This window comes from Orcinus orca, chromosome X, assembly GCF_937001465.1.
Source record: "Orcinus orca chromosome X, mOrcOrc1.1, whole genome shotgun sequence".
NCBI lineage: Eukaryota > Metazoa > Chordata > Mammalia > Artiodactyla > Delphinidae > Orcinus > Orcinus orca.
In genome coordinates this window covers 43,028,957-43,046,634 of record NC_064580.1, presented here as the reverse complement: position 1 = coordinate 43,046,634, position 17,678 = coordinate 43,028,957, and the positions used below count along the sequence as shown (strand labels likewise).

Below are 17,678 nucleotides of genomic sequence, written 5' to 3'. Positions count from 1 at the left end.
TTAATAAATGTAGAAGGAATGAAGGAAATACAAAACCACTATTGGGCAAACACCACGGTAATAATTGTTGTAGGCAAGATCCACTGATAAATGCTAAAATTAGTGGGCAAAAGATTGAATAGAAACAGCATATTCGCATAGTCTCAAAGTATCTTCCCCAAGGTATTTATTAAGTACAATGCGAAAAATAGAAACTTTACAATGGAGAAACCAGCAGATATTACCTTAACCAAATGATCAAGTTTAACATCGACATCACGTACCTCCTCAGGAAGTGCACTGAGGACGTTTCTGTGGCATTCTTGCTAAAATGCAAAACCACAATCTAATCATGAGAAAATAACAGACAAACCTAAGTTGAGAGACATTCTACAAAATACCTGAACTGTACTTTTCAAAAGTGTCAAGGTCATTAAAGACAAGGATAGACGGAGGAACAGTCAAAGTTTGGAGAAGATCTTGAAACAAAAAGAACACTAGTGGGAAAAATGGTGAAATTTGAATTAGGTCTATAGCTTATTTAACAGTATTGTGCTGGGGGAAAGCAGCTCTGGTGGGGATCAACTGAGCATGTGCACAGAGCCAGTGAGGACTGAAGGGCCTGTGCGGGGCATCGGGGGTAGCGTCTCCCTGACTGGGGCCGGTGGTCACCCCGACCCAGACCTCGCTCGCAGACACCCTGCAGGGAGCTGCCTCCCCCTCCTCTAGGCTGTGGGGCTGACCCTCCCATCTCACCTTTCTTCCATCGGCTGCACCACATTTTCCACTGAAACAGGAAGGGCTCTGGATGTGGGACACCAGCCACGTGGTGCTCATGCAGCAGGAAGATGGTGACCTGTCTCAGGGACACCAAGTCTGGAACTTGCCTCTGCCCTGAGGCCCTGGTGATCAATATCAGGTACCTCATTTAATTTTCACTGCAACCTTGTCAGCTACCTGACAATGATCATCATTTGGACCATTTGACAGTAGAAGCAGCGGAAGCACAGTGAGGTGAAGTCGGTTGCCCAAGGTCACACTGCTAGCAAGTAGAAGGACCAGGAAATACTTAAGCCAAGTTCAGCTGACTCCAAAGTGCCCATACTCAGTCACTCTGCGATTCTTTTTTTTTTTTTTTTTTGCCGTGCCACACGGCATGTGGGATCTTCCCCAACCAGGGATCAAACCCATGCCCCCTACATTGGGAGCGCGGAGTCTTAACCACTGGACCACCAGGGAAGTCCCTGTCACTCTGCGATTCTGAACCCCATGCAGGGTTGGCTCCCAATAAACAATATTCCTATTTTCCATTGTCTTCAAAGTGCTCAGGCTGAGGGGAGACAACATCTTGTGTGCATAAACTGAGCTTCTGCATGTTTCAGTGCACATCCAGGGCAACCTACCTGGTCCTCCCTCTTCTGACAGAGATGAAAACTCAAACTCACCCTCCCCACCCACTTCTTAGACACTGAAAACCAGGTGTGCACCAGGTCCTCCAGTGATTGACGAACTCAGGAAAGTTGATCTCTGGTCACGTGAGGTCCCAAATCCCTGGGACCATGCCCCTGATTCCTCTGGCTGCCCATCATTTACTGACCAGCAGAAGCCACCTATGGTTGGACTACAGGGACTGCCAGAGGATACTTCAAAGTCCCCCGGTCACTGGCATGGCCCATGCTCCTCATATCATTAATCCATGATGACCACAGGAACCTTGAATAATGCCCAACACGGGCACACCAGTGCCACACCCCCAGCAGGCTTCCAATCATCCGTCTTCCCAGACTGCCAGTTACTGACCCGCATAGTTTCCAAAACTGACTTATGGAGCAGCTAAACACTGACCATTCCTGAAAGATGTTATGGCTTTCATTCCAGAAGTCCCTCACAAAGCCACTGACCCTCCAGTCCCTAATTGCCTGGCTCTACATCCCCATAAACTTAGTGGCCTAAAAAAGCACACATTTATTATCTCATAGTTTATATGAGTCTGGAATCTGGGCACAGCTTAGCTTGGTCCTCTGTTTTAGGGTCTCTCATGAGGCTGCATTCAAGGTCTCAGCTAGGCTTGGGGCCTCATCTGATGGCTCAACTGGGGAAGGATCCGCTTCCAAGTTCACTTATATGGTTGTTTACAGGATTCAGTTCATGTGGGCTGTTGGACTGAGAGCCTCAGTTTCATACCGACTGTTGGTGAAAGGCCACCCTCAGTTCCCTGCTATACGGGCCTCCCCAACATGGCAAGTTGGTTCACTAAATCCAACAAGGGGCACAGCCTGTTAGCAAGACAGAAGCTACAATCTCTTGTAATCTAATCACGAAGGTGGCATCTCCTCAGTGTTAAAGGTATGCTATTGATTAGAAGCAAGTTACTCAAATGGAGGGAATTACACAAGGCCATGAATACCAGGAGGCAAGGATCATTGGGAGCCATTTTAGAAGCTGCTTCCCATAGACCATGGAGAAATAAACAGCTTCAGACATTAAATAATATGAACACTATTCTACCAATTTACTCTATTTGAGGAAAACACTAAAGGAAGTATTCTAAATAAATGAATACTAAATCAGAAGATAGATCTCAAAATAACAGAGCAAGACAATGGTTAGCAATGACTGTTGTGGTAAAATACACACCCTCAAGTACACATTCATATAGCTATAGTTAAATTATGACAAATAAAGTGACTGGGGACTTTGAATAAAAATGTTAAGTAAGTTTTCTTGAAGCAGAATTGACTTAACCTAAGAAAAATACAGTCTTCATAAAAGCAGTTTAAATGTTTCTAGAAAAATCCGGAAATAATACTGTTCACCTTGCTGAGGCAAATATGGAGGATAGAGTATCTTTCTCTACCAAGAAAGGTTAATTATATTCTGATCAAATAATAGAAAAAACATAAATCATGCCTGTTAGAGAGGACCAAATATATAACTGGACAATTAGTAAACATAAAAATTACCAAACTAATGAGGTATGGGGGGGGACAAAACTGAACAGAAATGTCATAAAGGTGTTAGGAAGAAGAAGAGAATGAAAGTTATATTTAGGAAGTAGTAAAACTGATAATAAGGATAATATAATACAAAAAAATAAGGTTATCATCATTATACAAATTTAAATGGACTGAATCTCAAGACACAAATGTGGGATTAGAGCAAAAAATACTCTTATATGCAGTTAAAAGAAGTATATCTTAAACAAAGAGACAAATGCAAAATAAAGGTTTAGCCAAAGACACACCAGATTAGTGGCAGCAAAATAAAAGCAGCAGTGATGATGTACTTACCAAAGTAAATTCAAGGTCAAAAGGACTCAACAAGCAAAACAAAGAAAACACATAGTGGCATTGTGAAAAATGGCCAAAGATATATACTTTAGGATCCCCCCACCCACCTGCCAAAAACAGAACTATAAGGAGAAATTTGTTTTAAAATATAACATTTATTCTATCTTTTGATAATATAACAGATGGAGTAGACAAAAAGACAAAAAATCAGAGTAAAGAAATGTTAATCCTCAAACTAGATTGAAAAGTCCTAATGAGTAATCTGTACCTAACCGAGAATATAGTTTCTTCTCTTATATCCATGAAAGTTTTACAAAATTCAATTGAGTAATCTGGCCCACAGAGAAAATCTTGAGTAATGTTTACAAGTTCAGATTCAACAGGCTACATTCTCTGATCACAGTAAAACCATAATTACAAAGAAAGAAAGAAAAGATAACCAAACTACTTTAACCAGTTAGAAACTAAGAAACGTTCCTCAATAGCTAGGATCAAAGTGAGAAATCAATTCTGAAGTTGCACCTTTCACACCAGAGTTTATGAGACACAGCTACATTTAGAAAAAAGTGTAGAGTCTCAAATCCTTTACTATTAAAAAAAAGACTGGGAAACCAAAAAATAACCGTTAGGAATTTGACTCAAGAAGGTAGAAAAAGAACAAAATGAAGGAAACACATAGAAAAATGAAACACAAAACAAAAAAATCAAGGTGGCAGTTAATAAAAGCTTAAGTACATAAAGCTTAAGTATATAGTAAAAGCTTAAGTACATAAATATAAATTTAGGGAGTATAAATAAAACAAAAAGGTAAGCCTTTCTAATAATTGACTATATGGCTCAGCTCCTGGAAAATCTGATGAAGTTTAAAAGAAAAAAAATACAATACTAGTAATAAAAAAGGAGATATTGCACCAGATACGTAGTGCATTAGAGAACTAATATACTAGTTATCGTGGAATATGAGATATAAGTCTAGAGCAACATACTTAAACATTTAGGTGAAATATGTGAGTCCCCGAGTAAAAATGTAACAGTGAAAATTAATGAAAATATCCCTAAGGGGCCCGTGAATATAAAAAGAATAGGAAGAGTAGTTCAAGTCCATCATTTGAGACATACCAGTACCCACAGGCAGCACTGCTTGACACCCCTCTACTGGCACAGGAGGCCTGGCTGGGGCTGGCAAAGGCAGATGTGGCAGAGGTCCCAGTCCTCTTCCGGCAACCCTATAGGCTTGAAATGGGCAGAGCCAGCTGGAAAGGGCAGACCCAGGGCAGGGTAGTGGGAGGAGGAGGACAGGACAGGATGGGCAGGTTTGTGGGGGAGACAGATAGACCAGGACTGGACTGGCAGGGGCCAAGGCTGACAGAAAAGGCCAGGACCTCGTGGTATGGTAAAGGGTGGAACAAGGTGAGTGGGGGCAGGGACATAATTGCTATGACACCCTGAACTCTCCTCAGTGTCCCAAAGTGGAATCACCAAGGAGGACTATCCCACACTCACCTATTCCCTCCATTGCAACGTTTCCCCAGCACCTCTGGCCTGGGGAATATTAACAATTATACAGAAGTTGGTCAAGGGACACTGATCAGGTGCCAACTACATATTTGATGGACTGGGATGGGGGACTTAGGAGAACAAGAGTCACTGGCATTCCCTTCATAAGATCACATCTCCGTTGACAGAAGAGGATGCACCGAGCACAGTGGGCATCACAGGCACCCCCAAACGTGCACTGTAGCCCACCCCCCAAGTAAAGCTGCACTGTCACCCACCACCACTGGAGGTTCGGAATTGGGTTTGTGGCCAGAGAGAACGGCTTAGGGGCCACCAGAGGATATTAAAATCTCTTGTTCTAAAGTTTTTAAACAAAACTCTGGATGGTGGGAGATGAGGGCAGGGCAGATCTCCTGGCCCAGATTCAGGAAAGAAAGAGACGGAGGATACAGGAACGGACAGAAAGAGGGGGATTTTGAGGACCACCCCACCTCAAGGAGGCGTAGACCGAGACAGGAGACTAAATGGGGAACAGAGAAGCGCAGAGAAACTCTGAGATGCCCTGAGAAAGATGTTAGAGGAACAGGTGTGTGAGGAATTCGTAGAGTGTCTCCCTTGCACAGGGTGTTGAGTACAGGACCTCAGCTGAGCAGAGCTCAGCTGTCTACTCTGGAGCGTAGGTCAGTGGTGAGCGGGTCATGCTGGGTTGTCTGATGAAGCATCAGGGCCAGCAGCCCTGCCCGATTCTTCATGGCTGTGCGCACCTTGTGCTCCTGCTCAACCAGCTCTTCCAGCTTGAGCAACTGTGGGGGGCAAGCATGAGAAGGGCCTTCTAGGATTCCATCCCGCCCCTCGGCCCCACTCAGCCTTGTAACGTACCATGCGCACGCGCTCTAGGTCCACCTCGGCACGTCTCAGCTTCTCCCAGCAGTAGTGGTGATTGCACAAGCGTTTGGGGAGGCAACAGAAATTACCGGTGGGCTCAAAGACGTTTTTCACTAGTGGGCAACCGCACACTTCTTCATCCGGTACCTGTGGGGAAGAATGAAAGATGATGAGGTACGTGAAGGGTGGCAAATGGAGGGTGATCAGGCAGGCAGGAGGCAAGGAAGAGGGGAATAGAGGGCAGGCAGGCAGGAAGGAGAGGAATGGGGAGTGGTGACCTAGCGGGGGGAAGAGAGGAATTCAGTGATTAGGTAAAGAAGAGGGGGCCAAAGGGGGATGATCAATCATGGAGAATGGAGGAAGAAGTTAAGCAGGGATGTAGGAATGGAGGTGATCAGGCAGGAAGGACGGAAGAACAGAAAGAGATCAAACAGGAAGGAGAGGAAGGATGGAGGGGGGGTCTGACAGGGAGAAGTAGATGAATGAGGGTTGGTAAAGCATGGGGGAGGTGAGGAATAAGGCTAGGAGGGTGAAAGGGATGGGGGCTGATCAAACAGGGAAGAAGAAGGGATTTAGGACATGACAAGCAGTGAGAAGGCGATTGGGGAAGTGAGGCAGGGAGAATAAGAATGGAAGGAAGTCAGCAAGTGAGAAGAGAGGAATTGAGGGTAACCATGCAGGGAGGGAGGGGGGATTGTGGGGTGGTCAGGCAGGGGCTAGGAAAAGAAGGGAGATGAGCAAGCAAGGAGAAGGGAAGAATGGGGAATGGTTATGCAGTGAGGAGCAGAGGAACGGAGGCTGGTCAGGCAGAGGGAGAGAGAAATGTTGGGGTGCGGGGTCAGGCAAGGAGATTATGAATAAATAAACAGGCAGGGAGAAAAGTAAAACTAGAAAGTGATTGGGCAGTGAGGACGGGGGTGTAGGGGAGGTCAGGAAAGGAGGAGGGGATACATAGGGATTGGTCAGGAGGCATGAAGGCAGTCAGGCAGAAGGAAGAAGGAATAGGAGGCAATCAAGCACTGGAGGACGAGAGGAAGGTGGTCAGGTAAGGAGAAGGGGAGGAATGGAGGGCGATGAGGTAGAGAAAGAAAAGTCTCACCTTGGGGTCCTTCGAGTGCTCAGGGCATAACACCTGGAGTCGCTTACAGTACCTCTTACTCCGTGGGTCGTAAACATCACAGAAGAGCCTTGTGGCTCTGGGGAGAGGTGAAAGTGAGGTGCTAAGGGTCAGGAGGAGGCTGGTCCCACCCTGAACCCTGCCCACACTTTGTCCCCAACCCCACCTATACCCTGCCGCTAATCTGCCCACCTCTGTCTCTGAGCCTACCCACATCCTGCCCTTGATCTTGCCCACCCTGCTCCTGACCTTGTCCACATCGTGCCTTTGACCCTGAGCAGCACTCACACTCACCCCTCAATGCGAGTGGGGTACATGGACGTGAAGGGCGATTTGCGCTCATACTGGGGAAAAAAGAGTACAAATGGGAGGAACTATAGACACACCCTGCGTAACCTCCCATGAAAAAGCCCCAAACAACACATTTGCTCCCTGTGGACCCTACGCTCCTGTCTGCTCAGCCGATGTCCCCCCCTCACCAGTGGCTGATGCCCAAATCTTGGCCCCTTTACTGGGGGTGGAAGAAAAGCACAAATGGGTAGAGCCATGGATGTGTGTTGTATTCTCTTCTACAACAAATACCCGGGCACCAAACCTGCCCCCCTCCTCATGGACCCCACCCAGCCAAAAACACCCTTGCCCCATCTTCCCCCAGCCAATGCTCCAACCTTGGCGAAGCAGCGCTCCATGTGGCGCAGGGCAACCTGCGTATTGATGGGTTGCCCGCAGGAGACACAGAAGATCTGCAGGTTGACGCTGTTCCTGCCATGCTTGTCACTCTGCATAGGACAGTAGAAGGGCCAGTAAAGCAGTGCAGGGTGGGGACGGCAGGGCAAGATATCAGGCACCTTTCTGCTCCACCCCACCCATTCCCACTCACCTCTTCATCTTTGCACACAGCCTGCTGCTTGCCACGCTGAATGATGGCCTCAAGTTCATGGAAATGGCACTCTAAGTCCTTCAGGCGGGTGTGGGTGTCCTGCTGCTCACGGTGGATGCGCTCGAGCATTTTCTTGCCATGCTCCTCAGCAATGCAAGGGCTCTTCTGCCACTGCTGGATGCGCTTGGGCAGGATCGCATAGATGCGGCTGGAAGGGGAGACAGCAAGAATGGAATGCGTATGCGGGGGCATCAAAATAAGAAGAAATGGATGAGTGGCCGAATGGTGGATGTTTAGGATAATGAATGGTAGATGAGTGAATGTTGGTGAATGCGTGCTTGGATGGTGGATGGTTGGGTGCATGGCTAGACAGCTGGGTGGGTAAGTGACTGTTGAGGGTGAATGAGTGGGTTGGTGGATGGAATGTGGATGGGTGGTTCAGCGGGTCGGTGGATGTAAGGGTGGATGGATAGGTGAGTGAGTGGACGAATGGTGGAGGATACATAGGTAGCGGGGTAGATGGACTTACAGCTGGCATAGATCATGCCCTACTTTATTCCCTGTTGCTTAACCTCCAGGTGCACTCACGCAGCTGCCAGCTTCATGCCACAGTCATCCGAGCAGTACTTGGAGCCTGGCCGGGTGGGGTGCACACAGTCAGGCCCCAGGCACTGCCGCAGTGAGGCTGGGTGCTCGGCACCTGACTGCTCTGGGTCTTCTGACTTTTCCATGAGCTTCTGCTGCTTCTCCTTCTGTGAGACAAGAGTGGTCAAAGCAGGGGCAGGGGAATCAGTGTCAGCCCCCTAACCCTGTACTACTACCTTGCATTCTGCCCCCAACCTCTGCTTCCATGCCCCCCATTCCACCATTTCTGTCACCTTCCACTCCACTTTTTTCTTCAAATTCTTCCTTTTCTTCGTATCCATTGCCTGCTTCTGCAGTGCAGAATCTAGGAATGGGAAGTCCTCAGTGTCATTCATCCAGGGCTGTAGGCGAGAAAAATGCTGACAGGTCTCCCCAATTTGTTTCTTAAATGATCTCTGGACACTCCGTGCCGCCTCTCTCTTCATTGCGGAGCCTCCCTGCCTTCAATGTCCTTACCCTTCCACGCAGGGGCCCTGCCATACACTCATCAGGCTTTGATTGTCAAGAATCTCGTATATAAAAGTCCTGGTATAAGCTTCAGTACTGAGGCAGGTCCTTTTCAGACAACAGCTGGTGTATGGCCTCCTTTCCTGCCGATGGCATTGCCCCCACCTGGTACTTCTGGGACAGCTCAGACTTCTGTAGTTGAGGCAGGTGTGATCGAGTGAGCAGTTGTCAGGGGGACTATGGCAAAGTCTCTGAGAGTATCACAGTTAAGAACTGACGGGCAGACCCTCGCACCAGCTCCATTCCCCCAACCACCCTGTGTCCTAGATTCACCAGAGACCAGGGATTATAAGTAGCGCTCCTGTGCTGATGGAAGGAGGGCTCTGGGTCAGCACTAAGTGGGTGGGGATGGGCTCACCCTGCCCCAACACTCCTGGCCTCACCCTCTGGCCACTGTGGCTGGGGCCCACAGCACCTGCCTGGATGCACTAGGTCTTGCCTGCCTGGGAATGACTGGCACCACCTGGCCCTGCTTGCCCACCTTATCCAGACACACTTGGCTAGTCCATCTGGCTGCATCTTGCCCAGTCGAATTCATAAGGCCCTGCATATCCACCCAGAAAAGCTAGACTCCACCTCCTTACACTTAGAGGGCTCAGCCTGCCTTGTCCACCCTCCAGGACACACCTGCTACCCTGCTTGCCCTACACCATGGTCCCAGACAAGCCTCCTCTGCCCAGCCGCCCCAGCCCCTCAGACATGCTCCGCCCACCTTTCTGTCCCGCCCAGTCTGCCTAGTCTCTCCAGGCTCCACATGCCTGACTCTGCCTTCTTGGACACACTCTGTCTTGCCTTAAGGCTCCCAGCCCTGTGGGTCCCATGCGCTGCCAGGCCCTGCCCGCCTCCCAGACTCTCAGCCTCATATACCCCTCCCCACTTCCTGTACATACTCTGCTCTGCCTTACCTCTCACATGCTGAGCCATGCCAAGCCCTGCCCCTCCCCCACTTGCACGTGCCACGCTGTGCGCTGTCTGCCCTGACTCACTCACCTAGAAGAATTTGACAATCTTTATTCTGAAAACTACTCCTACCTGAACCCAGTAACGCCTACTAAAAAATATACAAATGTTTTTAAATCTTTGCGTGCATCTGCACACACACGCAAATCATTACTCTCAAAGATTAAAAGAGCAAGCACACACACAAAGAATACACACGTTTTGGTTAAGACAGTTATCAACCAGAGAACACATACTAGTTTCGAGCTACAGATGCAATATTAATAAAAACTCACCCTGGCCTTAGTCTTAAAGGAAGTCTGAACACTTTCCAATGAATAAGCATCACACGGGGCACAGAGAAGTCGCGTTAGAAACAAAAGCCTTAACTTTTGAAAATTGAAAAGGCATTTCTAAACTCTTGGTAAAAAAAATAATAATAACGGAAATTAGAAAATACTTAGAGCTTAACGAAAACGAAAACAATACATACCCAACTGTGGTCTCAGCTGACAATATGAGAAGACAGAAAATAATGATCTGAGCGCTCAACTCAAATTCGAACAAGTCCCCATACTGCCTCCAAAGACACCCATTATCAACCCCCAAATCCCCTTCGATGACCCCGTCACCCACCCCTCCGTCTTCAAAGCCCGGAAAGCGCTACACGGAGGAAAGCTTCAAGGCAGCTGAGGTAAAAACGGCAGCAAAGCGACTTCCGGTCCGGTATCGACCTTAGCGCCACCCCTTCCCGAGAGTACTGTTTGCACTTGCTCCAGACCCTTAATATCCGAGCTGCTGTACAGCCCAAAGTTTGAAACAAATGGTTACAGTGAAACAATAGTTGAGTACACGCTGTTCTGTGCGCCATGAAGGATACACTTGTTTCTTTTGACACCAGTGCCTCCCTGTTTCACACATAAGGGTGATCTTCACTGCATTATTGTATGTGGCAGGAAAATTGATCCCTTTACCATTTCCGATTACTTTGAATAATTTCATATTAGTACCATTTTACTATCTGCTATTTCAATCATGAGGTAGGCAATGAGAAAAACAAAGAAAAACAAGTAAATCAGCTTTTAGAAGTCGAGAAAGTAGAAAAAGATTTATGGAAAGGCAGGAAAATAGAAAGAAAAATGTAAGAAGGTAGTAATAAGTTCATATTTGAAATTTATACTTTATTACATAATCAGTAATAAAAAATTGTCAATAGGGTAAACTCTCCAGTTAAAGTCAGAGATTGTCATTTTGGATGAAAATTAACAAGTCTAGCCATATGCTGTTTATGCCAAACCTGGCAAATCATAAGGCTACAGAAACGTTTGAAATAAAAGGATGGAAGGAAATTTGCCAGGTACATGCTAATCAAAATAAAGCAAGGTCAATTATATTAATATCAGACTAAAAATACTAAGACAAAAAGTATTAATTGGGGTTCAAAGGGTCATTCTATAATGATTTGATTCACCATGAACATGTAAAAATCTTATATAATACATGATTAAATCCAATCTTATATAATTAAATCCAATCTTATATAATACATGATTAAAATGATGTAAAATGAAAATAAAGAAAAATATATTAGTAAAAGTAAAATAGAAAAAAACATTATCATTGTGAAAGATTACAATCACACTGCTCACCTTTCAGGACTCAGCTTTGGCATCACCGTCTGGGAAGCTCTCTCTGCTTCCTTTCCATCTGGATGACCAGCCTCTCTTCTGAATGAATTTGTGGACATAATTATATAGCAAGAATGTTTCTTTTATTTTAATCTTGAAATTAAGAAGTAAATGGAGGCATTGTCTGAACCCCTCACACCTGTTTTGTCACACCCATCTTCCTCAACTAGAAATGAAGGCAGGGACAATGTTGGTCTTGCTCACTACTGGTTGCGCAGGGCCCAGCTTACACATGACACACAAGAGTGTCCAGTAGCTACTGATGATCAGGTGCCTTGCCTGGTGTTGTTGCAAAGTGGCAAATTACTGCAATTTATCTGGCTGCATATTACTCCTTGAAGATAAGAGCAAATAAATGCTGTAATTTACACTAGAGTTGCATCTAACTAATCATCATGTAGAAAAGCAAAGTTCAAAAATGTTAAGATGTTGCTGTTAAGAAGCTATTGTCCTGGTTTGAGCCTAGCCTCTAAAGACAGTATCCCCTGCTAAATCTTCACAGTTTTTATCAAATCCAGTTTAGGGATTGGGGCAAGAGGTGAGAAATTCGAGCTGAACTAAGAAGTAGTCTGCGAGCTCTAAAGAAAGCATTACTACCTCTCTACGGCTGTGAATGTTTATAAGCACTACTTGTTTTGTCCCAGCTAAACTTTTAACTTCCCTTTGAGTTATTTTTCATCACCGTGGCTCATTCAAAGAATCTCGGACAGCGTTTTGCTCTTCATCTCTGACTTCAGACCTACTTCTCCAATATCTCCTGTCTCTTTACTGCTGATTTCTTTCATTCCCAGTTCCAAAGCCCTAGTTCAGGTTTCCTGTATTTTACATTATAATGAACTCCCACCTCTGACATGTGGCTGGCTAATCCATTTTGCCTCCAGGGTTGTCTTCCCAAAGGGCCACAGATGAAAAAATTATGTCACCATTCTCCTTGGGAATCTTCCCTGGATTCCCAGGGTATTCAGAATCAGTCCTCCACTCTATGGTGTGCCCATCAAAGTTCTCTATGACAGGGCCCCACCTTCCTGTGATAGACAAATCCTCTTCCCAGGCCCTCCAGGTGTCAAACACTCAGGACATCCTGGATAGTCACTCTCTTGTCAATGCAGCATGGGCTTCCACATTCCAGACCTTTGCTCAGGCTTGTCCTTCTCTTTTGCTTAGTCCTGCCCACCCTTCAAGACTCAGCTTTGGCATCACCATCTGGGAAGTTCCCTCTACTTCCTTTCCAACCAAGTGACCTGCTTCTCTTCTGAATGCACTTGTGGAAATAGTTATAATAGTGAGTGGTGTTCCTCTTATTTTAACCTTGGAATTATAAAGGATGGGGGAGAGTTGCCTGTACTTGTCTGTTTTGTATTTGTCTGCTTTTGCCTGTCAACTTTCTGCTTATCTTTCAACGTTAAGCTCAGGTGCCTGCCCCACTGGGAAGCCTTCCCCAAACCCCTTGCTCCTCCTTTTTTAGTTTTCTCACAACACCTCTGTCATTCTGCTTTGTGTCACTGTGTGGGTTGCAGGTTTCTCTCCTCTACTAGACAGTTAAGGCAATGCTGGACTGTGAAAGACTCCCAGCACAGTGTTCCTACAACAGTTGTTGGGGATTCATATATTGGATATTATAAAAACCAAAGTTTTAAGGTTTATTTTAAGAAATAGTCTTCACAAAGTGAGAGAGTGGCATGGACATATATATACTACCAAACGTAAAATAGATAGCTAGTGGGAAGCAGCCGCATAGCACAGGGAGATCAGCTCGGTGCTTTGTGACCATCTAAAGGGGTGGGATAGGGAGGGTGGGAGGGAGGGAGACGCAAGAGGGAAGAGATATGGGAACATATGTATATGTATAACTGATTCACTTTCTTATAAAGCAGAAACCAACACACCATTGTAAAGCAATTATACTCCAATATACTCCAATATACTCCAACACTCCAATTATACATCCAATAAAGATGTTAAAAAAAAAAGAAATGATAAAGGGAGTCCTGAAGGTTGAAATGAAAGGACAATAGAGAGTAACTTGAAGCCATATGAAAAAATAAAGATCTCAGTAAAGGTACATACATGGGCAATTATAAAAGGCAGCATTATTGTAACAACGGTGCATAACCACACTGTTTGTTTTCTACATGATTTAAGAGACTACTACATTAAAAAAAGCAATTATTAATCTAGAAGCTACTATTATTATAACTTTGGTTTGTAACTCCACATTTTGTTATCTTCATAATTTGACAGGCTAATGTATTTTTAAAAATTATTAGCTTATGTTTTTGAACACACAATGTATAAAGAAGTAATTTTGTGAAATCAACAACTGAAAGAGGTGGGGATGGGGCTATTAAAGGAGAAATTTGTATATGCTACTGAAATTAAGCTGGTGTAAATTCAAATTAGAGTGTAATAACTTTAGGATGTTAAATGAAACCCCCATGGTAACCACAAGGAAAATTGCTATAAAATATACACCAAAGGAAATAAGAAAGGAATTTTAAAATTTCATTACCAAAAAAAAAAAAAACCCAACAACTAAACACAAAGGAAGACAGTGTTGCAGGGAAGGAGGGACAGAAAGCTAAAAGACATACAGAAAACAAATGCCAAAATGGAAGTAAGTCCCTCCTTATCAGTAATTACTTTAATGTAAATGGATTAAACTCTCCAATCAAAAGATAGAGATTGGCAGAAAGGATTTTTTTCAGAAAAGTGATCCAACTGTATGGGGTCTACAAGAAATTCATTTTAGATCCCCAAACACTAATAGGTTGAAAGTGAAAGTATGTAAAAGGTTATTCCATGCATAATAACCAAAAGAGAGCAGTGATGGCTATACGAATATCAGACTAATAAATTTTCAGTCAAAAACTCTTGACAAGAGACAAGGAAGGACATTATATATTAATAAAAAGTTCAAAACAGTGAGAATATATAACAATTATAAACATTTACATGCCTAATAACAGAACATCAAAATATATGAAGAAAAATTGACAGAATTGAATGGAGAAATAGATAGTTCTACAATAATACTTGGAGACTTCAATACTCTACTCGCAATAATGAATACAACAACCAGACAAGAGATAACTAAGGAAACAGAGGACATGAACAACACAGTAAACAAACTCGATCTAACAGACATATACAGAACACTCTACCCACTACAGCAGAATACACATCCTTCACAAGTGTACATGGGACATATTCCAGGATAGACCACATGTTAGGCCACAGATTAAATCTCAATATTTTCTAAAAGTTAGATATCACACAGAGTATCTTTTCTAAAAACAATGGGAATGGGCATCATCAGATAATCTACAAGCAACAAATGCTGGAGAGGGTGTGGAGAAAACGGAACCCTCTTGCACTGTTGGTGGGAATGTAAATTGATACAGCCACTGTGGAGAACAGTATGGAGGTTCCTTAAAAAACAAAACATAGAATTACCATATGGCCCAGCAATCCCACTACAGAGCATATACCCAGAGAAAACCATAATTCAAAAAGACACATGCACCCAAATGTTCATTGCAGCACTATTTACAATAGCCAGGGCATGGAAGCAACCTAAATGCCCATTGACAATCAAATGGGTAAAGAAGATGTGGTACATATATACAATGGAATATTACTCAGCCATAAAAAGGAACGAAATTGGGTAATTTGTAGAGACGTGGATGGATCTAGAGACTGTCATACAGAGTGAAGTAAGGCAGAATGAGAAAAACAAATATCGTATAGTAATGTATATATGTGGAATCTAGTAAAATGGTACAGATGAACCGGTTTGCAAGGCAGAAATAGAGACACAGATGTAGAAAACAAACGTATGGACAGCCAGTGAGGAAAGTGGGGTGGGGGTGTGGTGGTGGGATGAATTGGGAGATTGGGATTGACATATATACACTAATATGTATAAAATAGATAACTAATAAGAATCTGCTGTATAAAAAATAAGAATAAAATAAAATATTAAAAAAATAAAAACAATGGGATAAAATTAGAGATCAATAACAGAAAGAAAACGGGAAATTTCAGAAATCTGTGGAAGCTAAACAACACACTTTTAAGCATCCAATGGATCAATAAAGAAATCACAAGGGAAATTAGGAAATACTTAGCAACAAATGAAAAAGAAAATATAACATATAAAAGATTATGGAGGACTTCTCTAGAGGTGCAGTGGTTAAGAATCTGCCTGCCAATGCAGGGGACATGGGTTCAATCCCTGGTCCAGGACCATCCCACATGCCATGGAGCAACTAAGCCCGTGCACCACAACTACTGAGTCTGCTCTCTAGAGCCCATGAGCCACAAATACTGAGCCCACGCACCACAACTACTGAAGCCCATGCACCCTAGAGCCCACATACCACAACTACTGAGCCCGCGTGCTGCAACTACTGAAGCCTGGTGCCTGGAGCCCCTGCCCTGCAACAAGAGAAGCCACCACAATGAGAAGCCTGTGCACTGCAACAAAGAGTAGCCCTTGCTTGCCACAACTAGAGAAAGCCTGTGCACAGCAACGAAGACCCAACACAGCCCAAAAATAAGTAAAATTAAGAAAAAGAAAAGCTTATGTGACACTGTGAAAGCAATGCTAAGGGATAATTTATAGCTATAAACACATTAAAAAACAAGAAAATCTCAAGTCAACATCTAACTTTACAACTTAAGGAACCTGTAAAAGAGGAAAAAATTAAATCCAAAGCTAGCAGAAGGAAAGAAATAATAAAGATTAGAAATAAAATGAAATAGAGAATAGAAAAGTGATAGAAAAGCAACAAAACCCAAAGCTGATTCTTGAAAAGATCAACAAAATGGATAAACATTTAGCTAGATGGACTAAGAAAGAAACAGAGGATTCAAATTATTAAAATCAAAAATGAAAGTGAGTACATTACTACTGATTCTACAGAAATAAAAAGAATTAAAAGAGAGTACTCTGAGCAATTGTATGCCAACAACTTGGATAACCTAAATGAAATGGACAAATTCCTAGAAAAACAAAGCCTACCAAGACTAAACCATGAAGAAATAGAAAATCTGAAGAGACCAATAATTAGTAAAAAGATTGAATCGGTAATCAAAAATCTCCCAAGAAAGGAAATCTCTGGGCCTAATAGCTTTCCCAATGAATTCTACCAAACATTTAAAGAAAAACTAACATCATTCCTTCTCAAGCTTTTCAAAAAAAAATTGAAGAGTAGGGAATGTTCCCTAATTCATTCTATGAGGCCAGCCTTATGCTGATCCCAAAGCCAGACAGACACTACAAGAAAAAAAAATCCATCACAGACCAAAATCCCTTATGAACATTGATGCAAAAATAGTCAACAAACCAAATTAACAGCATATTAGGATTATACAACATGATCAACTGGGATTTATTTCTGGAATGCATGGTTGGCTCAACATGAAAACTGAACAATGTAATACACCAACTGAACAAAATGAAAGGTCGAAAAGCCAAATGGTCATTTCAATTGATAGAGAAAAAGCATTTGACAAAATTCAACACTCTTTCATGATAAAAAAAAAATCAACAAACTAGGAATTGAAAGAAACTACCTCAACATAGTAAGATTGATGTATGAAAAACCCACAGAAAATACCATACTCAGTGGTAAAAGACTGAAAACTTCCTCTAAGGTCAGACACAAGGCAAGGATGCCCACCTTTGCTACTGCTATTCAAAATAGTGGAAGTCCTGACCAGAGCAATTAGGCAAGAAAAAGAAATAAAAGGCATATAAATTGGAAAAGAAGAAGTAAAATGATCTCTGTTCACAGATAATATGCTCTTATATGTAGAAAACCCTACATTCCATAGAGACACCAAAAAAAAACCCTGTTAGAACTAATATACAAATTCAGCAAAGTAGCAAGACATAAGGTCAGCACACAAAAATCAGTTGCATTTGTATGCACTAACAATGAACAATCCAAAAAGGAAATTTAAAAACCAATTGCATTTATAATATCAAAAGGAATAAAAATATTTAGGAATTAACTTAACCAAGGAAGTTAAAAGACTTGTACAATGAAAACTACAAAACATTTCTGAAAGAAAATAAAGACAGAAATAAATGGAAAAATAACCCATGTTCATAGATTAGAAAACATAGTTAAGATGTCAATACTGATCTAGATTGAATGCAATCCTTATCAAAATCCCAATTTTTTTTCACACAAAAAAATCCTAAAATTCATATAGAATCTCAAGGGACCTTGAATAGCCAAAAC

At 43.1% G+C, this 17,678-nt stretch overlaps 2 protein-coding genes across 2 annotated transcripts in view; one reads left to right on the top strand and one right to left on the bottom strand.

The window, feature by feature from the left end:
* LOC125963073 (U3 small nucleolar RNA-associated protein 25 homolog) overlaps nt 1-17,678 on the top strand; it is a 153,118-nt gene that overhangs the window by 122,035 nt on the left and 13,405 nt on the right. The window lies entirely within an intron of this gene.
* LOC101280789 (CXXC-type zinc finger protein 1-like) lies at nt 4,435-8,718 on the bottom strand. Its single transcript, XM_049704495.1, has 8 exons — nt 8,527-8,718; nt 8,237-8,400; nt 7,649-7,856; nt 7,437-7,547; nt 7,063-7,112; nt 6,751-6,847; nt 5,646-5,798; nt 4,435-5,569 (listed from the first exon to the last, which is right to left on the bottom strand). Exons 1-8 carry the CDS (start codon nt 8,716-8,718, stop codon nt 5,423-5,425), a joined length of 1,122 nt encoding a protein of 373 aa, XP_049560452.1. The 3' UTR covers nt 4,435-5,422.

Excerpts from the sequence above, each read along its gene's own strand:
- LOC101280789 (XM_049704495.1), bottom strand. The coding sequence starts at position 8,718 with ATGAAGAGAGAGGCGGCACGGAGTGTCCAGAGATCATTTAAGAAACAA. Across the intron at positions 7,857-8,236 it reads GGCATGAAGCTGGCAGCTGC|CCGCATCTATGCGATCCTGC; the intron begins GTGAGTGCACCT and ends CTCCCCTTCCAG. Across the intron at positions 5,570-5,645 it reads ACCTAGAGCGCGTGCGCATG|TTGCTCAAGCTGGAAGAGCT; the intron begins GTACGTTACAAG and ends TGCCCCCCACAG.